The sequence below is a fragment of the Panthera pardus genome, unplaced genomic scaffold, assembly GCF_024362965.1.
Source record: "Panthera pardus isolate Hobbes unplaced genomic scaffold, ASM2436296v1 HiC_scaffold_11, whole genome shotgun sequence".
Taxonomy (NCBI): domain Eukaryota; kingdom Metazoa; phylum Chordata; class Mammalia; order Carnivora; family Felidae; genus Panthera; species Panthera pardus.
In genome coordinates, this window is record NW_026526666.1 from 63,331,102 (window position 1) to 63,344,301 (window position 13,200).

Consider the following 13,200-nt stretch of genomic DNA (forward strand, 5'->3'; position numbering starts at 1 on the left):
CAGAGAGAGAGGGAGACACAGAATCTGAAGCAGGCTCCAGGCTCCAAGCTGTCAGCACAGAGCCTGACGGGGCTTGAACTCACGAACCACGAGATGATGACCTGAGCCGAAGTCAGACATTCAACTGACTGAGCCATCCAGGTGCCCCTGGCCATTGTACTTCTAAAGTGATCCCCTGTTCCTCCTTCTGGTATGCCCTTCTGCCTGCTGAACTACTGCTTTTTAAATACGAGACTTGGGCCACCTGGGTGGCTCATTCGGTTAAGTGTCTGACTTCAGCTCAGGTCATGATCTCGCGGTCTGTGAGTTCGAGCCCCCCGTCAAGCTCTGTGCTGACAGCTTGGATTCTGGAGCCTGCTTTGGATTCTGTGTCCCCCTCTCTGCCCCTCCCCCACTCACACTCTGTCTCTCTCTCAAAAAATGAATAAACATTAAAAAAAAATTTTAAATATGAGAAAAGTGTATCTTCCTCTGTCTGATTCCCTCAGTTGTGATCATCTTTTTAAATATATATATATATTAAATATATATATATATTAACGTTTATTCATTTTTGAGAGACAGAGCGCAAGAAGGGGTGGGGCAGAGAGAGAAGGAGGCACAGAATCCAAAGCAGACTCCAGGCTCTGAGCTGTCAGCACAGAGCCCTACACGGGGCTCAAACTCATGAACTGTGAGATCATGACCTGAGCTGAAGTTAGACACTTAACTGACTGAGCCCCCCGGGCTCCCCGTGATCATCTTTTTAAATGTTAATGTCCTGTTCCATCAATAAATGATAGCTATGACAATATTTATTATTATATCATATCATCCTCAAAATCTCTCCGTAAGATAGGTGTTACCTATGTTTTATTTATTTTTATTTTTAAAATGTATTTATTTTTGAAAGAGAGAGAGAGCGCAAGTGAGGGAGGGACAGCAAGACAGGGAGAGAGAGAGAATTGCAAGCAGGCTCCACACTGCCTGCCCAGAGCCTGATATGGGGCTTGAGCTCACGAACGGTGAGATCATGACGTGAGCCAAAATCAAGAGTCGGATACTTAACCGACTGAGCCACCCAGGTGCCCCAATTACCTACATTTTAGAAACAGAGACTCAGAGATACAGTGTTATTTGCCCAAGGTCATAGAGCATTAGTCTTAACTAACCCTTTGACCTGGTAATTGCACTGATAGGTGTTCAGAGATAATAACTCAAAAGCTTTTTCTTTGCAGACACTCCTTACAAGTGTTATTTTTATAATGAAAAGTTGGAAACACCATAAACATCCAACTTACAGTCTCTCTCTCCTACTCCCTCCACCTCCCAGCTGATGGAATATTACGTAGTTATGAAAATGGTTATTATAAAGACTGATATAAAATGAAAAAATCATTTTTCTATAATCTCCAGTTGACAGAGCAGGATACAAAATTGTATAGTATCACATCAGTACTTGGCACATTGTAGGCATGCAGTAAATATATGTTCAGTGAATGAATGATCATCACTGGCATGAATCTTAGAGAGTTACTATATGGAGAAAAGGAAACATATCAAAAATTAGTAGTGTTTGCCTTGATGTGGTAGGACTAAGAGTGATTTTTTTTTTAATTTTTTTTTTTAACGTTTATTTATTTTTGAGACAGAGAGAGACAGAGCATGAACGGGGGAGGGTCAGAGAGAGAGGGAGACACAGAATCTGAAACAGGCTCCAGGCTCCGAGCCGTCAGCACAGAGCCCGACGTGGGGCTTGAACTCACGAACTGCGAGATCACGACCTGAGCCGAAGTCGGACGCTTAACCGACTGAGCCACCCAGGCGCCCCAGAGTGATTTTTATTCTATGCTTTCTACTTTCATTTTTGACCCTATATTCCCTATAGTGATTACGTTGGACTTCTTGGAAAAAATAACTTCCATTAAAATTTTTTGAACTTGAATCAAAGAAGACAGGTATAGATTGGGTACTTGCTGTGGGCCAGCCACTCTGCTAAGGACTTTACTTAGGTTACATTCCTGACTTTCCCCCAATTCTCTAAAGTAGATGTTATTCTCGCCATTGTGTAGATGAGAATACTGAGGCATACAGAGGTTGAGTTACTTACTCAGGCTCTTATAGTTAGTAAGTAGGTGAGCCAGGACTAAAATCCAGGTCTGATTCCAAATTCTAGTCTTTGTAACCCCTTTTCTAAGTCAGCCTCATGTCTAGATGAGGTTTTTTTAGAGCCTTTTGCCATTTATATCAAATACGGTCTATAGCAAAGCTGGGGTTGAAACAGCTTGTCTTTAGATTAAAAGTATGGCATTTCCAATGTGTGTGAGGTCTTTGATGCCCTTGTGCCCTAATTGCTTTCAGAATTTGGTAACGCGGCCGCTACTGCAGCAGAAAACCCAGGTGCCACTACGATAAGTATCGAGGGTCCTGGTGAAAGCCCGACGCATCAAGCAGGACTCCCAAGAGGCTCCGGGAGAGAAGAGGATGATGAGTTGCTGGGAAACGATGACTCTGACAAAACTGAGGTTCGAACTTGTCTTTGATTTGTCCTTTTAATTTTTTTAAAAGCTTCTTCATGCATTTATTCACTGTCTCCCATGTGCCACGTAGAGTGCCAGGCAGTGGCAGCCCAAAGGTGGATCACACATGGCCTCTGCCTCGGGGGGAGACAGACAGGCACGCAGGCCATTGTTACCCACAGGGAGCGTGCTGGTGGAGGGGACACCGGGGTTGTGGGGGCAGAGCGGGGGCTTTGTGCAGGTAGTAACACTTGAACTGAGTCCTGGCACAAGGGTAGGAGGTGGCCAAGGGAAGAAGGCAGGGAAGGGTGATCTAGGCAAAGGGAAACGTTTCAGCAAAGCCAAAGCGGCACGAAAGAACGTGGTACACACAGCATGTTTCCCATCTTCACGTACATTAGAGCAAAATACAGGTGAAGACAGGAGGTGAGGCTACACGGCTCGGCAAGGACTCAACCAAATGAGTAGGAATTGTGCTCTGAAAGCTATCAGGAGCTACTGAAAGATTTTAGATGATATTTAGCCAGAGAGTTTAAAGATAAAGGTATGGTGGCCCTGTGGGGTAGAAACTGAAAGGAGCGGAGGCCAGTGGGAGACCATGGTAGCGGTCTAGGCTAGAAGCCCGAACCACAGCCGGACACAGGTGGTTAGGGGGTGGGCTCAGTTGGGCTTTGTGGAGAAGGGGTGAGGGATAGAGAGCAAAGATTTTATCGAGACTTCTAGGTTTCTGCATCTGGTTGGACAGTGAATAGCAGGTGGCTGTTTTTGGTCACAAAGATTTATCTCTATGTGCACTGGAAGTGTGTTCCAGAAAAATAGTATTTCTATCCATATTTTATAAATGCAGTCATGACTGTGATGCCCTAGGGGAGCACCCAGTTTACAGCATTGAGTTCACAGGCTCATTAAGTAGCAGAGCTCTAGGGTGCCAGGTGATCTTTCTGGAACTCCATGAGCTATCACAATAAGTACAGAAGCTTGTGCTAAATTAAATACCCATATATGCTAGACACTGTGGTGAGAGCTTAGACTAGGAGCCTAACTTTGAATCCTGGCCCAGCCAGTAGTAACAGCTATGTGGTCTTGAGTAAGGTACTTGAACTTCCCTAAGACCGGGTTTCCTCATCTGAAATATAAGAAAATAATGCGTTGACTATCGCCATCATTATCAGTACAATAGCTAATGTTTATTCCATGTTTCATAGCTGCCAGACACCATTTAAAGTTCCTTACTTGGATCATCTCATTTGACCCTCAAAACAACTCTGTATACCAGGAACTATTCTTATCCTCATTTTACAAAGGAGAAATGTGAGGCGCAAAGTTTAAATAAGCTGCCCTGGAACACACAATTAGTTAGCGTGCTCCAGAGCGCTAGAACCAATAGGATGTGTATATATAGAGAAAGAGGTTTATTTTTAAAAGTTGGTTCACGTGATTGTGGATGCTTGGCAAGTCCAAAATCTGCTGGAAGTGGCTGGCAGACTGAGACCCAGGAAGGAATTGGAGTTTGAGGCCAAAGGCATTCTGCTGTAGATCCAGGAAGAGCTGGTGTTGCAGATGAAGGCCAAAGGCAGTCTGCTGGAGCAGTCCCTCTTGCTCAGGGAGGTCGGCCTTTTGTTCTATTTGGGCCCTCACCTGATTGGCTGTGGCCCAGCCACATTATGGAGGGCAATCTGCTTTACTCACAAAGCCACAAATTAAAAAAAAAAACTTCTTAACGTGTATTTATTTTTGAGAGTCAGAGAGAGATTGAACACCAGCAGGGGAGGGGCAGAGAGAGAGAGAGGGAGACACAGAATCCGAGGCAGGCTCCAGGCTCTGGGCTGTCAGCACAGAGCCCAACATGGGACTCGAACCCACAAACCATGAGATAATAATCTGAGCCGAAGTTGGACCCTTAACCGACGGTGCCACCCAGGTGCCCCGAAAGCCCACCAATTTAAATGTTAAAGCTTATCCAAAAACACCTCACAGAAACATCCAGAATAATGTTTGACCTAGATAAGTTGACACACGAAATTAACCATCACACTGAGCAACGGCGGGTGTCAAAAGTTTGAGAAATGTATGAGGGGGGAGAAAAATCTTAAAATTGACAACATTCTATCCATCATCTTAATTTGTCCGGGAATTGGGAAGAAGTTACCAATATTCTATGATAGGCACTGAATCCCTTGTCCTAGCTTATAGAACATGGGTCTCTGGAGTTCAGTACCTTCTAATGCTAGAGTTCGAAAGAACCTTCAGTCTCCTGTATGTCACCTTCCCTCCCAAGATACTAATGCTGTCTGTGGTAGGTGGGAAAGACAGCACTTGGATACCCCTTTCTGGAGGCTATTTGTTACCGTGTAAAGCAGCATTGCCACTATTAGACAACTTTAATTGTGGAGAAATTCTCCTTTCAATGAACAAAAAAAAATCTGCCCCTTGTCCCGCAAAGCTCCAGCTAGTCCATCCGTACCTTTCGCTGTACGAATCCTCATGAAATATCTCAAGTGGCAGTCGTAGTTCCCGGCAAGGGGTCTTCGTTCTGTTGTCAAATAGCTGCGCTGTTGGGATAGATGAGCCCCGTGTGTGCTGCTCATAAATTGCAGTTTTGTGGGGGTTTTTTGTCAGAGGAGTATATTTTAAGTTTTCAGCATGTTAGAGTGAATCAGCGTATCAGATTTTTGAGAGTTGAGGTGGGGATAGTGGTAAGAATCTTGAGGAGGTAGGGGAGTAGATCTGACACTGACTGCCTTCTGTGTGTATATGTTTGTGTGTGTAAAAATGCGTATATATGTTATTGTACCTGATACATATTATATATAATCGATCTAATCCTTCCTATAATCCTATGAAGTGGATCTTGTTGGCTGTAATTTTTGGAGAACAAAGTCTGGTGATTTGACAAAGTCTCCCCCCGGTGGAGGGACCAGGAATTGAAACCTTTTGGTCTGACTTCAAAACACACGCTTGTTTTCTATCAGGCTGAGTTGGGCATGGCTGTTGTAAAGTTCATGAATGCAGAAGAGCTTGGTCTCTGATGCATCTTGATTTTCCATTAGATTAGCCCCCTGTCTGCATCGCTGATATAAGGACATTACTTCTGTGTTCATTATGTTTTATTTCACCTCTGACAGTTACTTGCTGGCCAGAAGAAAAGCTCTCCCTTCTGGACATTTGAATACTATCAAACATTCTTTGACGTAGACACTTACCAGGTTTGTAAACCCGTTTCACCTTTCCTTTTACACGTAGTGGAGACTTGTGTCTTTTGTGGTTAAACAATCACATGATGTGAACGCTTTTATGACTGGATATGGTCTTACAAAAATAAAGGGTCATTCGCATTTGAAAATACTATCATCGTGAAAGCTGTAAGAAATCTTCACGAAAGCTGTAAGAAATCTTCAGGAGACTTACTGCTATGTTGTTTTCCAGGTCTTTGACAGAATAAAGGGGTCCCTTTTGCCAATACCAGGAAAAAACTTTGTGAGGTTATATATCCGCAGCAATCCAGATCTTTACGGTATGTGTAGAGCTGTTTGGATTCTTTACCACGTACCAGTTGAATTCAGGTGCGTGTGAGCGTTGCCTGAAAGGTTGGAGAAGTGCACTGTTGGTGGGGCATGCAACATTTCACTCAACTCTTCTGGACGTCAGCGACAGCCTTTACAAACAATTTTGGGGAAAATGCAATTCTGTGTTATATGAATGCTGTGATTGCAAGTAATGGGCATGTCCTTTGAACGTCTTCAAATGACACTGCAAACCTGAGACGAATTAAGTTCACTTCGTCCAAAAGGAGATTGTTGATTTTAACTTGAGAGGATCTGAGGGTGGGGATCAGTGTGGAGGAGGTGCTCTCATACTTACTCATTGCTGTGCGGAGTCCCAGCTCTGCCCTCAGATGAGCTGGCTCCCCTGGGAATTCAGTCACAGCACTGGAAGTCTGTAAGAGGGATGGGCCAGGGGGTGACTGCCATTCCTGACCTCCATGCTGTCTGAGAAGAGGTCAGAGGCCCACCTGGTACTCCTGAAGGGAAAGGGCTCCTATAGCCATGGCCTTCCGTGTTTGAAAGGAGAAGCGAGCCAGCAGTTCTGGGTGCTTCCTTTGTGCAGATGCACTACAAAAGACTGGACGCGGGCACGTGTAATTCTTGCAGCCCCCTTGGGGGTAGGTATTCTTCTCCCCCTTTCTCAAACGAGGAAGCTGACTCTCAGTGAGGCCCAGTGATCCTGAATAAGCATTAGAGTATGCTCGATCCTGAATAAGCATTAGAGTAATATGTTACATATTTTGTACATATGTTGATCATAAGAGGAGAAGGAATTCATGAGGATCTATTGTGTGCTGATGACTGCATACACTTTAATTCTTTCAACAAGATTCTATATTAAGTGTGGTTAGCCCTCTTTTCCTTGTGAGGAAACCAGGGCCGAGAGTTGTCAAACTGAAAAAGCAAGAGCCAGAACTAGTTTGATGTTACGTGAAGCCCATACTCTGTTTGCCTGGTGGTTTTAAGCTACAGAACCTTTTCATCAGCTAGCATGGAGGTCCAATAGTTGGAACCAGTGAAAGTGGAACCACTGTGGGGGAGGCTGGGGAGAGGGTCCCTTCTCTATAGCTCCTCTATCTGGCAGCACTGAAAGTTCCATCCAGATGTCGGCGGAATGCCCGGAGCGCCAGGGAGCGCCATGTGCAAAGCACTGCCTTGGCCCATGCCTCTCGTCTAAATGTTGCCAAGGCAGTTTCTCCTCCTCGCTCTCTTGTTTATTCTTCTAGCCTGAGATCTTGAGAGACAGGCTATGTGTCTGAGTGATTTATGTCATCAGTGCCTGGTGGAGGCCTGGCACAGAGTAAGCACGCAAACAATTTTTGAGCACCTTATTTCGTGCTACAGGCTGAGGATGCAAAGATAAAGTCAGTCTCCACTGCCAGGAAGAAAGAAATGGTAGAACTAACATGTGCCGAGTGCCTCACAAGTGCCAAGAGCTCAGCACTGTGTCACTGTTTTATAGTTTTATATCCCACACCCCGAGGTAGGCTTACCTCACAAAAGAGAAAATGGAAGTTTGGGGAGGATAGCTTGCCCATAGTCACAGAGTTAGCATAGACAATGACACTAGCAAATGTACGTAGTGCTTATTATGTGGCCCCGTTATTGGGGAAGAACCTATATTAACTCACTTAATCCTCATAACAACCCGAACTTTATGAGGTAGTTACTATTATTATCCCCATTGTATGAATAAGGACACCGAGTTACTCAGATGTAATGCATTGTGCCTAAGATCGTATAGCTGAGCACAGTTTTCAAATCAGCACCATAGCTCATAATCCATATTCTTTATTACTCTGTTACGCTGCCTCTCCTGATAAAACCAGGATTTGAACCCAAAGTTTGCTTCTTTCCACAACACTGTTAGCCTCGTGAGCTCACAGACATGGTTAAAGAAAAAAAAGAGGTACTGTATAGGTAAAGTGATAGTAGAGAGGACTGGGCCTTGTGGGGGAGATTGGAGGAAGGTGGTCGGGGAAAAGATGACAGAAGTGCCAGTCTGCAGAATCCGAGGGTGAGACTGATGAATTTGATTGCATTTAAACTAAAATACAAAATTACTGGGGGAGCCTGAGTGATTCAGTTGGTTAAGTGTCTGACTCTTGATTTCAGCTCAGGTCACGATCTTATGATTTGTGGAATTGAGCCCTGCTTCAGGCTCTGCACTGACAGTGTGGAGAGAGAATCTTCCTTGGGATTCTCTGTCTCCCTCTCTCTTTGCACCTCTCCCGCTGGTGGGCACGTTCTCTCTTTCTGTCTCTCTCAAAATAAATAAATAAACTTTTTTTTAACTACAAATTTTTTTAATGTTTATTTATTTATGAGGGAGAGAGAGACATAGAGTGAGAGGGGAAGGGCAGAGAGAGAAGGAGACACAGAATTCGAAGCAGGCTGCAGGCTCTGAGCTGTCAGCACAGAGCCCAACGTGGAGCTCGAACTCACGGACCATGAGATCATGACCTGAGCCGAAGTCAGACGCTTAACTGACTGAGCCACTCACGCACCCCCTAAATAAATAAACTTTAAAAAAAGGAAAAAAAATTTTCTATACCACAAAATAAACATAAGCAAAGTAAATAAATAAGTAAATAAACTACAGACCAGAGATAATATTTGCAATTCTCATTAGCAACAAAGGATGAATATCTTTAGAACTCCTATCATTTATAAGAATAAAACCAGTTATAAGTTTTAGAGGAAAATGAGCAATTCACAGAAAAGGAAACCCAAATGGCTAACAAATATATGAAAAGATACTTAGCCCCACCTGTAGTCAAGGAAATAAAAACAAGAGATTATATTATGCTCATTTTAGCAAACATACAAATTGACTTGTCTTCATTCGTTCATTCAATTCAACAAGTATTGAGCACTAAACTATTGCAGGCACTGGAGATATAGTAGTGAGAAAAACAAAAATCCTTGCTCTGAGGCAGTTTAGAATCTACTGAGCTTTATGATAAGTAAAATAAGTCAGATATATAGTATGCTAATGATAAATGCCAAGGTGAAAATTTTAGAGGACAGGAAATACTTGTGTAGGTGGGTGAATTTGAAATTTAAAAAAATTTTAAGAGGTAAATTTTGAGTAAAGGCCTGGAGGAATTGGGAGCAATTCATGTAGATATCTAAGGGGAAGGCATCTGAAGCAGTGAGCACAGCAAACACAAAGGCCCTGAGGCAGGAATTTGCTTGGTATGCTCAGAGAACGGCAGAGACTAGTGTGACTGGGCCAGAGGGAAGAAGGGAGCCTAGGAGATGAGGTCGGAGAGACAACATGGAGGGGTAAGTTGTGTAGCATTTTGGTCACAGTGAGGACTTCAGCTTTTACTTGAGTGAGAAGCCATTGAAGGGTTTGAGCAGAGGAATGACATACCCTTAAGTCAGATTTTCAGAAACATTGATACCAAGAGTTGTCAAGATTGTGCAGCAATGGGAACTAATATGTGTCTAGTGGGTATGTAAGTGGTGCCTGAATGGGAGCCATTTGAAGATTCTCGTGCCCTACAAATTGGCAGTTGCTATGTATGATCTAAGAGAAACACACAAATATAAAAGAAGACATAGAATATTATTCATTGTAGCAACAGTGCTTGTAATAGCAAATATTTGGAAACAAAATATTCATCAGCAGGTGAAGAAATAAGTAAATTGTGGTGTATTCATACACAGAATGCTGTAGTTTTTAAGAATGAATGAGATCTATGAGCATTGATGTGGCTAACTGTCAGAACAAGGATAAATGAAGAAAGGCACGTTTTTGAAGGATGTGAGTAGTATGACCCCATTAGAAGGATTTGAAAAAGTAGCATGACGGGTACACCAGTGTGTGTTGTATCATTCTTTGTACTTTTCTGTATGTTAGAAATATTTTATAATATAACAATGCATAATACAAACTAAATTAAGACTCCTTCCCACCCCACCCCATAAGAGTAGAAATTGGCAGGAAAGAGGGAAAGAGAAGGTGTATAAAGCAACCTGGCAGGCCCTGGGATGAGTAGGTGGTTGTGCGTCTCTGGAATCTGAGCTTCCTGTTTGCCTTCGGGCACAGGACTCAGCGACTACATCTGTTGTGTGTCACTGTATCCCTTGCACCTGGCCCAGGGTCTAGAGAACAGTGGGTTCTTACAAATAACCTGCACTGTCAGCACAGAGCCTGACGTGGAGCTCAGTTCCAGACTGTGAGATCATGACCTGAGCTGAAATCAAGAGTCGGTTGCTTCACCGATGGAGCCACCCAAGCACCCTCTCTGCTTTCTAGTTATAGGTTCTATAATATTTTGGCCACTTGTGGTCATATGCTTGGATGGTCTCAGCCTGTTGACAACACATGGCCACTTTTGTTCATTTTTTCAACAAAGCTGTTGGCAATTTTGTAATCATTAAACTGTAGGAAATTTTTTTTTTTTTTTGGCCTTGTCTGTTGCATCTTTTATATGGTTGGTATTCAGAATAATACAGTGAACTTGTCCTTGGTGGTAGCAGAGGGCTTGCAGGCTGATGAGTCAAGAGCAGTATGTGGAAAGCCAATAGTGGTGATTCTTTGGAGTATCCCAGTTGATTGCTTGGGCTCTCTTTCCCACCTTCAGGAGCCAACTTGGCTTTGAGAAGTGCTAACCCATTTCTGCTAGTCATCTCCTGTGACACAGTAATTTTCTGAGTTTTGTGATACGTCATGGTGCCTGCAGTTATGCTAAAAGGTGTTGCAAAGTATTGGTGACATCGAAACATTAAATTCATACAATTTATTAGGAATATCTCAATTAAAAAATTTCTTTGTTCTACTTTTGTAGTACTTTTTCTAGATAAGGAGACGCAAGGGTGGTGTTCATGAAATCAAGTGAAATGGAGAAAGGGATTTGCAAAGCATAGTGTACTCATTCACTCAGTGGAATAGTTGATAATCACTAAAAGTAGAATAAGCTGATTTTTTAAAATGTTTATTTTTTTTTGAGAAAGAGAGAGAGAGAGCATGAGCAGGGGAGGGGCTGAGAGCAAGGAAGACACAGAGTCTGAAGCAGGCTCCAGGCTCTGAGCTGTCAGCACAGAGCCCAACGCGGGGCTTGAACCCGTGAACCTCAAGATCATGACCTGAGCCCGAGTCGGACACTTAACCGACTGAGCCACCCAGGTGCCCCATAGAATAAGCTGATTTTTATGAACAGCTATGGTAGAATCCCTAGGATATATTAAAGCGAAAATCGTAAAGTATGGAATAAGATATATATATATATATATATATATATATATATATATATATATATACACACACACACACACACACACACACACATACATAACTTAAAATTTACCATTTTACTTTTTAAAGTGTACAATTCATTGGCATTGAGTACATTCACAATTATTGTGAATCCACGTATCTTCTGGAAAGCTGTAAAGCAAGGCTAAATGGATATAGATATCTATCTATATATCTACACGTTATCATTTATATAAACATGCACACAAAATGTGCATTTGTTTATATGTATATAGAAATCTCTGGCAGGATTCACCAGAAACTGGTTATGGCTGCGAGCTCTGGGGAGAAAAAATGTATAGAGCCAGGGAACAGAGAGAGAAGGAATTTACTTTTGTCTATTTTAAAGGAATTTACTTTTCTCCTGCCTGCCTTTCGTTCTCTTTTGAACACTGAACTGTGTGCATTTATTGCTTTCTCATTAGAAAGAAAAGTCTTAAACACATTGCATGCACACATACAACCACGACAAACTGGTAGATTAAATGAATTCTTCCCTAAAGTGTTCTGTTTGCACTACTCTTCCGTTTAGACTGCAGAAGGACCTGTCTGATTTAAGTTATTTTTCTCTGGCATTAATTAACATTTGGCACTTAGATAAGGGAAGTAACCTTTGCTTCCTATATCCTGATGGTGCAGATTTAACAAAATGTCCATGAGTTTTTTGACATCCTCTAATAAAAGAAGCTATAAACAAATTAGTGTCTTTATTCAGCTAATTGTAGAAGGTATTTTGGCCTTTTCATTCCAGTCTCCCCTGTCTTTAATGCACCTAATTGCTGAGTTGTGTGTTTACCTTTTATAAAAGAAAATTCCCATTAGATGAATATTGATTGCATCTAAAATTCATTTTCCCTTGCTTATATGAATAGGGCGAGGGAGATAACAAATTATTCTGTAAGAGTCTATAAGCTGGTGCTTCATTTTTTTGTCTGAATTTTCTGGTTTTCTTTGCAGGCCCCTTTTGGATATGCGCCACATTGGTCTTTGCCATAGCAATTAGTGGGAATCTTTCCAACTTCTTAATCCATCTGGGAGAGAAGACATACCATTATGTGCCCGAATTCCGAAAAGGTTGGTGAATAGCTTGACTCATTTGGAACGCTTTCAATTTGTTACCATGCGTTCCTTTTAGTGAGCTCTTGGGCCCCTGTCTCTAGGTGCTGCAGCCCCTGCTTTTTGTATTAAAGGATTCAAACACCCTTATCACCTCAGCATTTACCACCCATCTATGTAAATTGACATAGTCTTTTTTTATGATGGTAACATATACATAACTTAAAATTTACCATTTTACCTTTTAAAGTGTACAATTCATTGGCATTGAGTGCATTCACAATTATTGTGAATCCACGTATCTTCTGGAAAGCTGTAAAGCAAGGCCAAATAGCAATTGGAACTTATTCAAAGCAAAATGTGCAAAGTAAGTAAAAAGCAGTGTGCATGAAAGTCTCCATTGTAGCATTATTTGTATTACCCAGATGTTGGAAACAATAGGGGCATTGTTATTTAAGTCATGGTGACTCAACTAGCTGGGTCTGTAGCCACTAATTATGAAACACTTAGAACTATGTGGAAAACTGATAATCCAAAATTATGCCTTTGCTGTTAGCTACTCTGTTAGAGGGAAGTCTGCAAATGGTCAGGGTCTAGAAGGGAGAATGTAGAAATAAGTTTGTCCTAGCAATGGGCTTGTGGATGACATTGTTTTTAAAACTTTCTTTCTGTGGCAGTCTTGGATAATTATACAAACCAACCAACCAACCAACCAACCAACAGCTTTTTAGGGACTTGTAGGTGACAGCCATCCCAAAATGAGGAATTTTGGCTTTATAGGAGATTGATGTGTGCCACTTGCTCAGTTCTGTCCTCCTCGCCCCCCACCCCCCTG

At 42.3% G+C, this 13,200-nt stretch overlaps 1 protein-coding gene across 2 annotated transcripts in view; it reads left to right on the forward strand.

Moving 5' to 3' along the window:
• Positions 1-13,200, forward strand: part of YIPF1 (Yip1 domain family member 1) — a 37,081-nt gene that overhangs the window by 3,401 nt on the left and 20,480 nt on the right. For both annotated transcript variants that reach the window (XM_019449211.2, XM_019449210.2), the window contains 4 exons: positions 2,341-2,504; positions 5,624-5,704; positions 5,925-6,012; positions 12,267-12,383. In XM_019449211.2, coding sequence (XP_019304756.2) covers positions 2,341-2,504; positions 5,624-5,704; positions 5,925-6,012; positions 12,267-12,383 — 450 coding nt within the window. The remainder of the gene's footprint in view (positions 1-2,340; positions 2,505-5,623; positions 5,705-5,924; positions 6,013-12,266; positions 12,384-13,200) is intronic.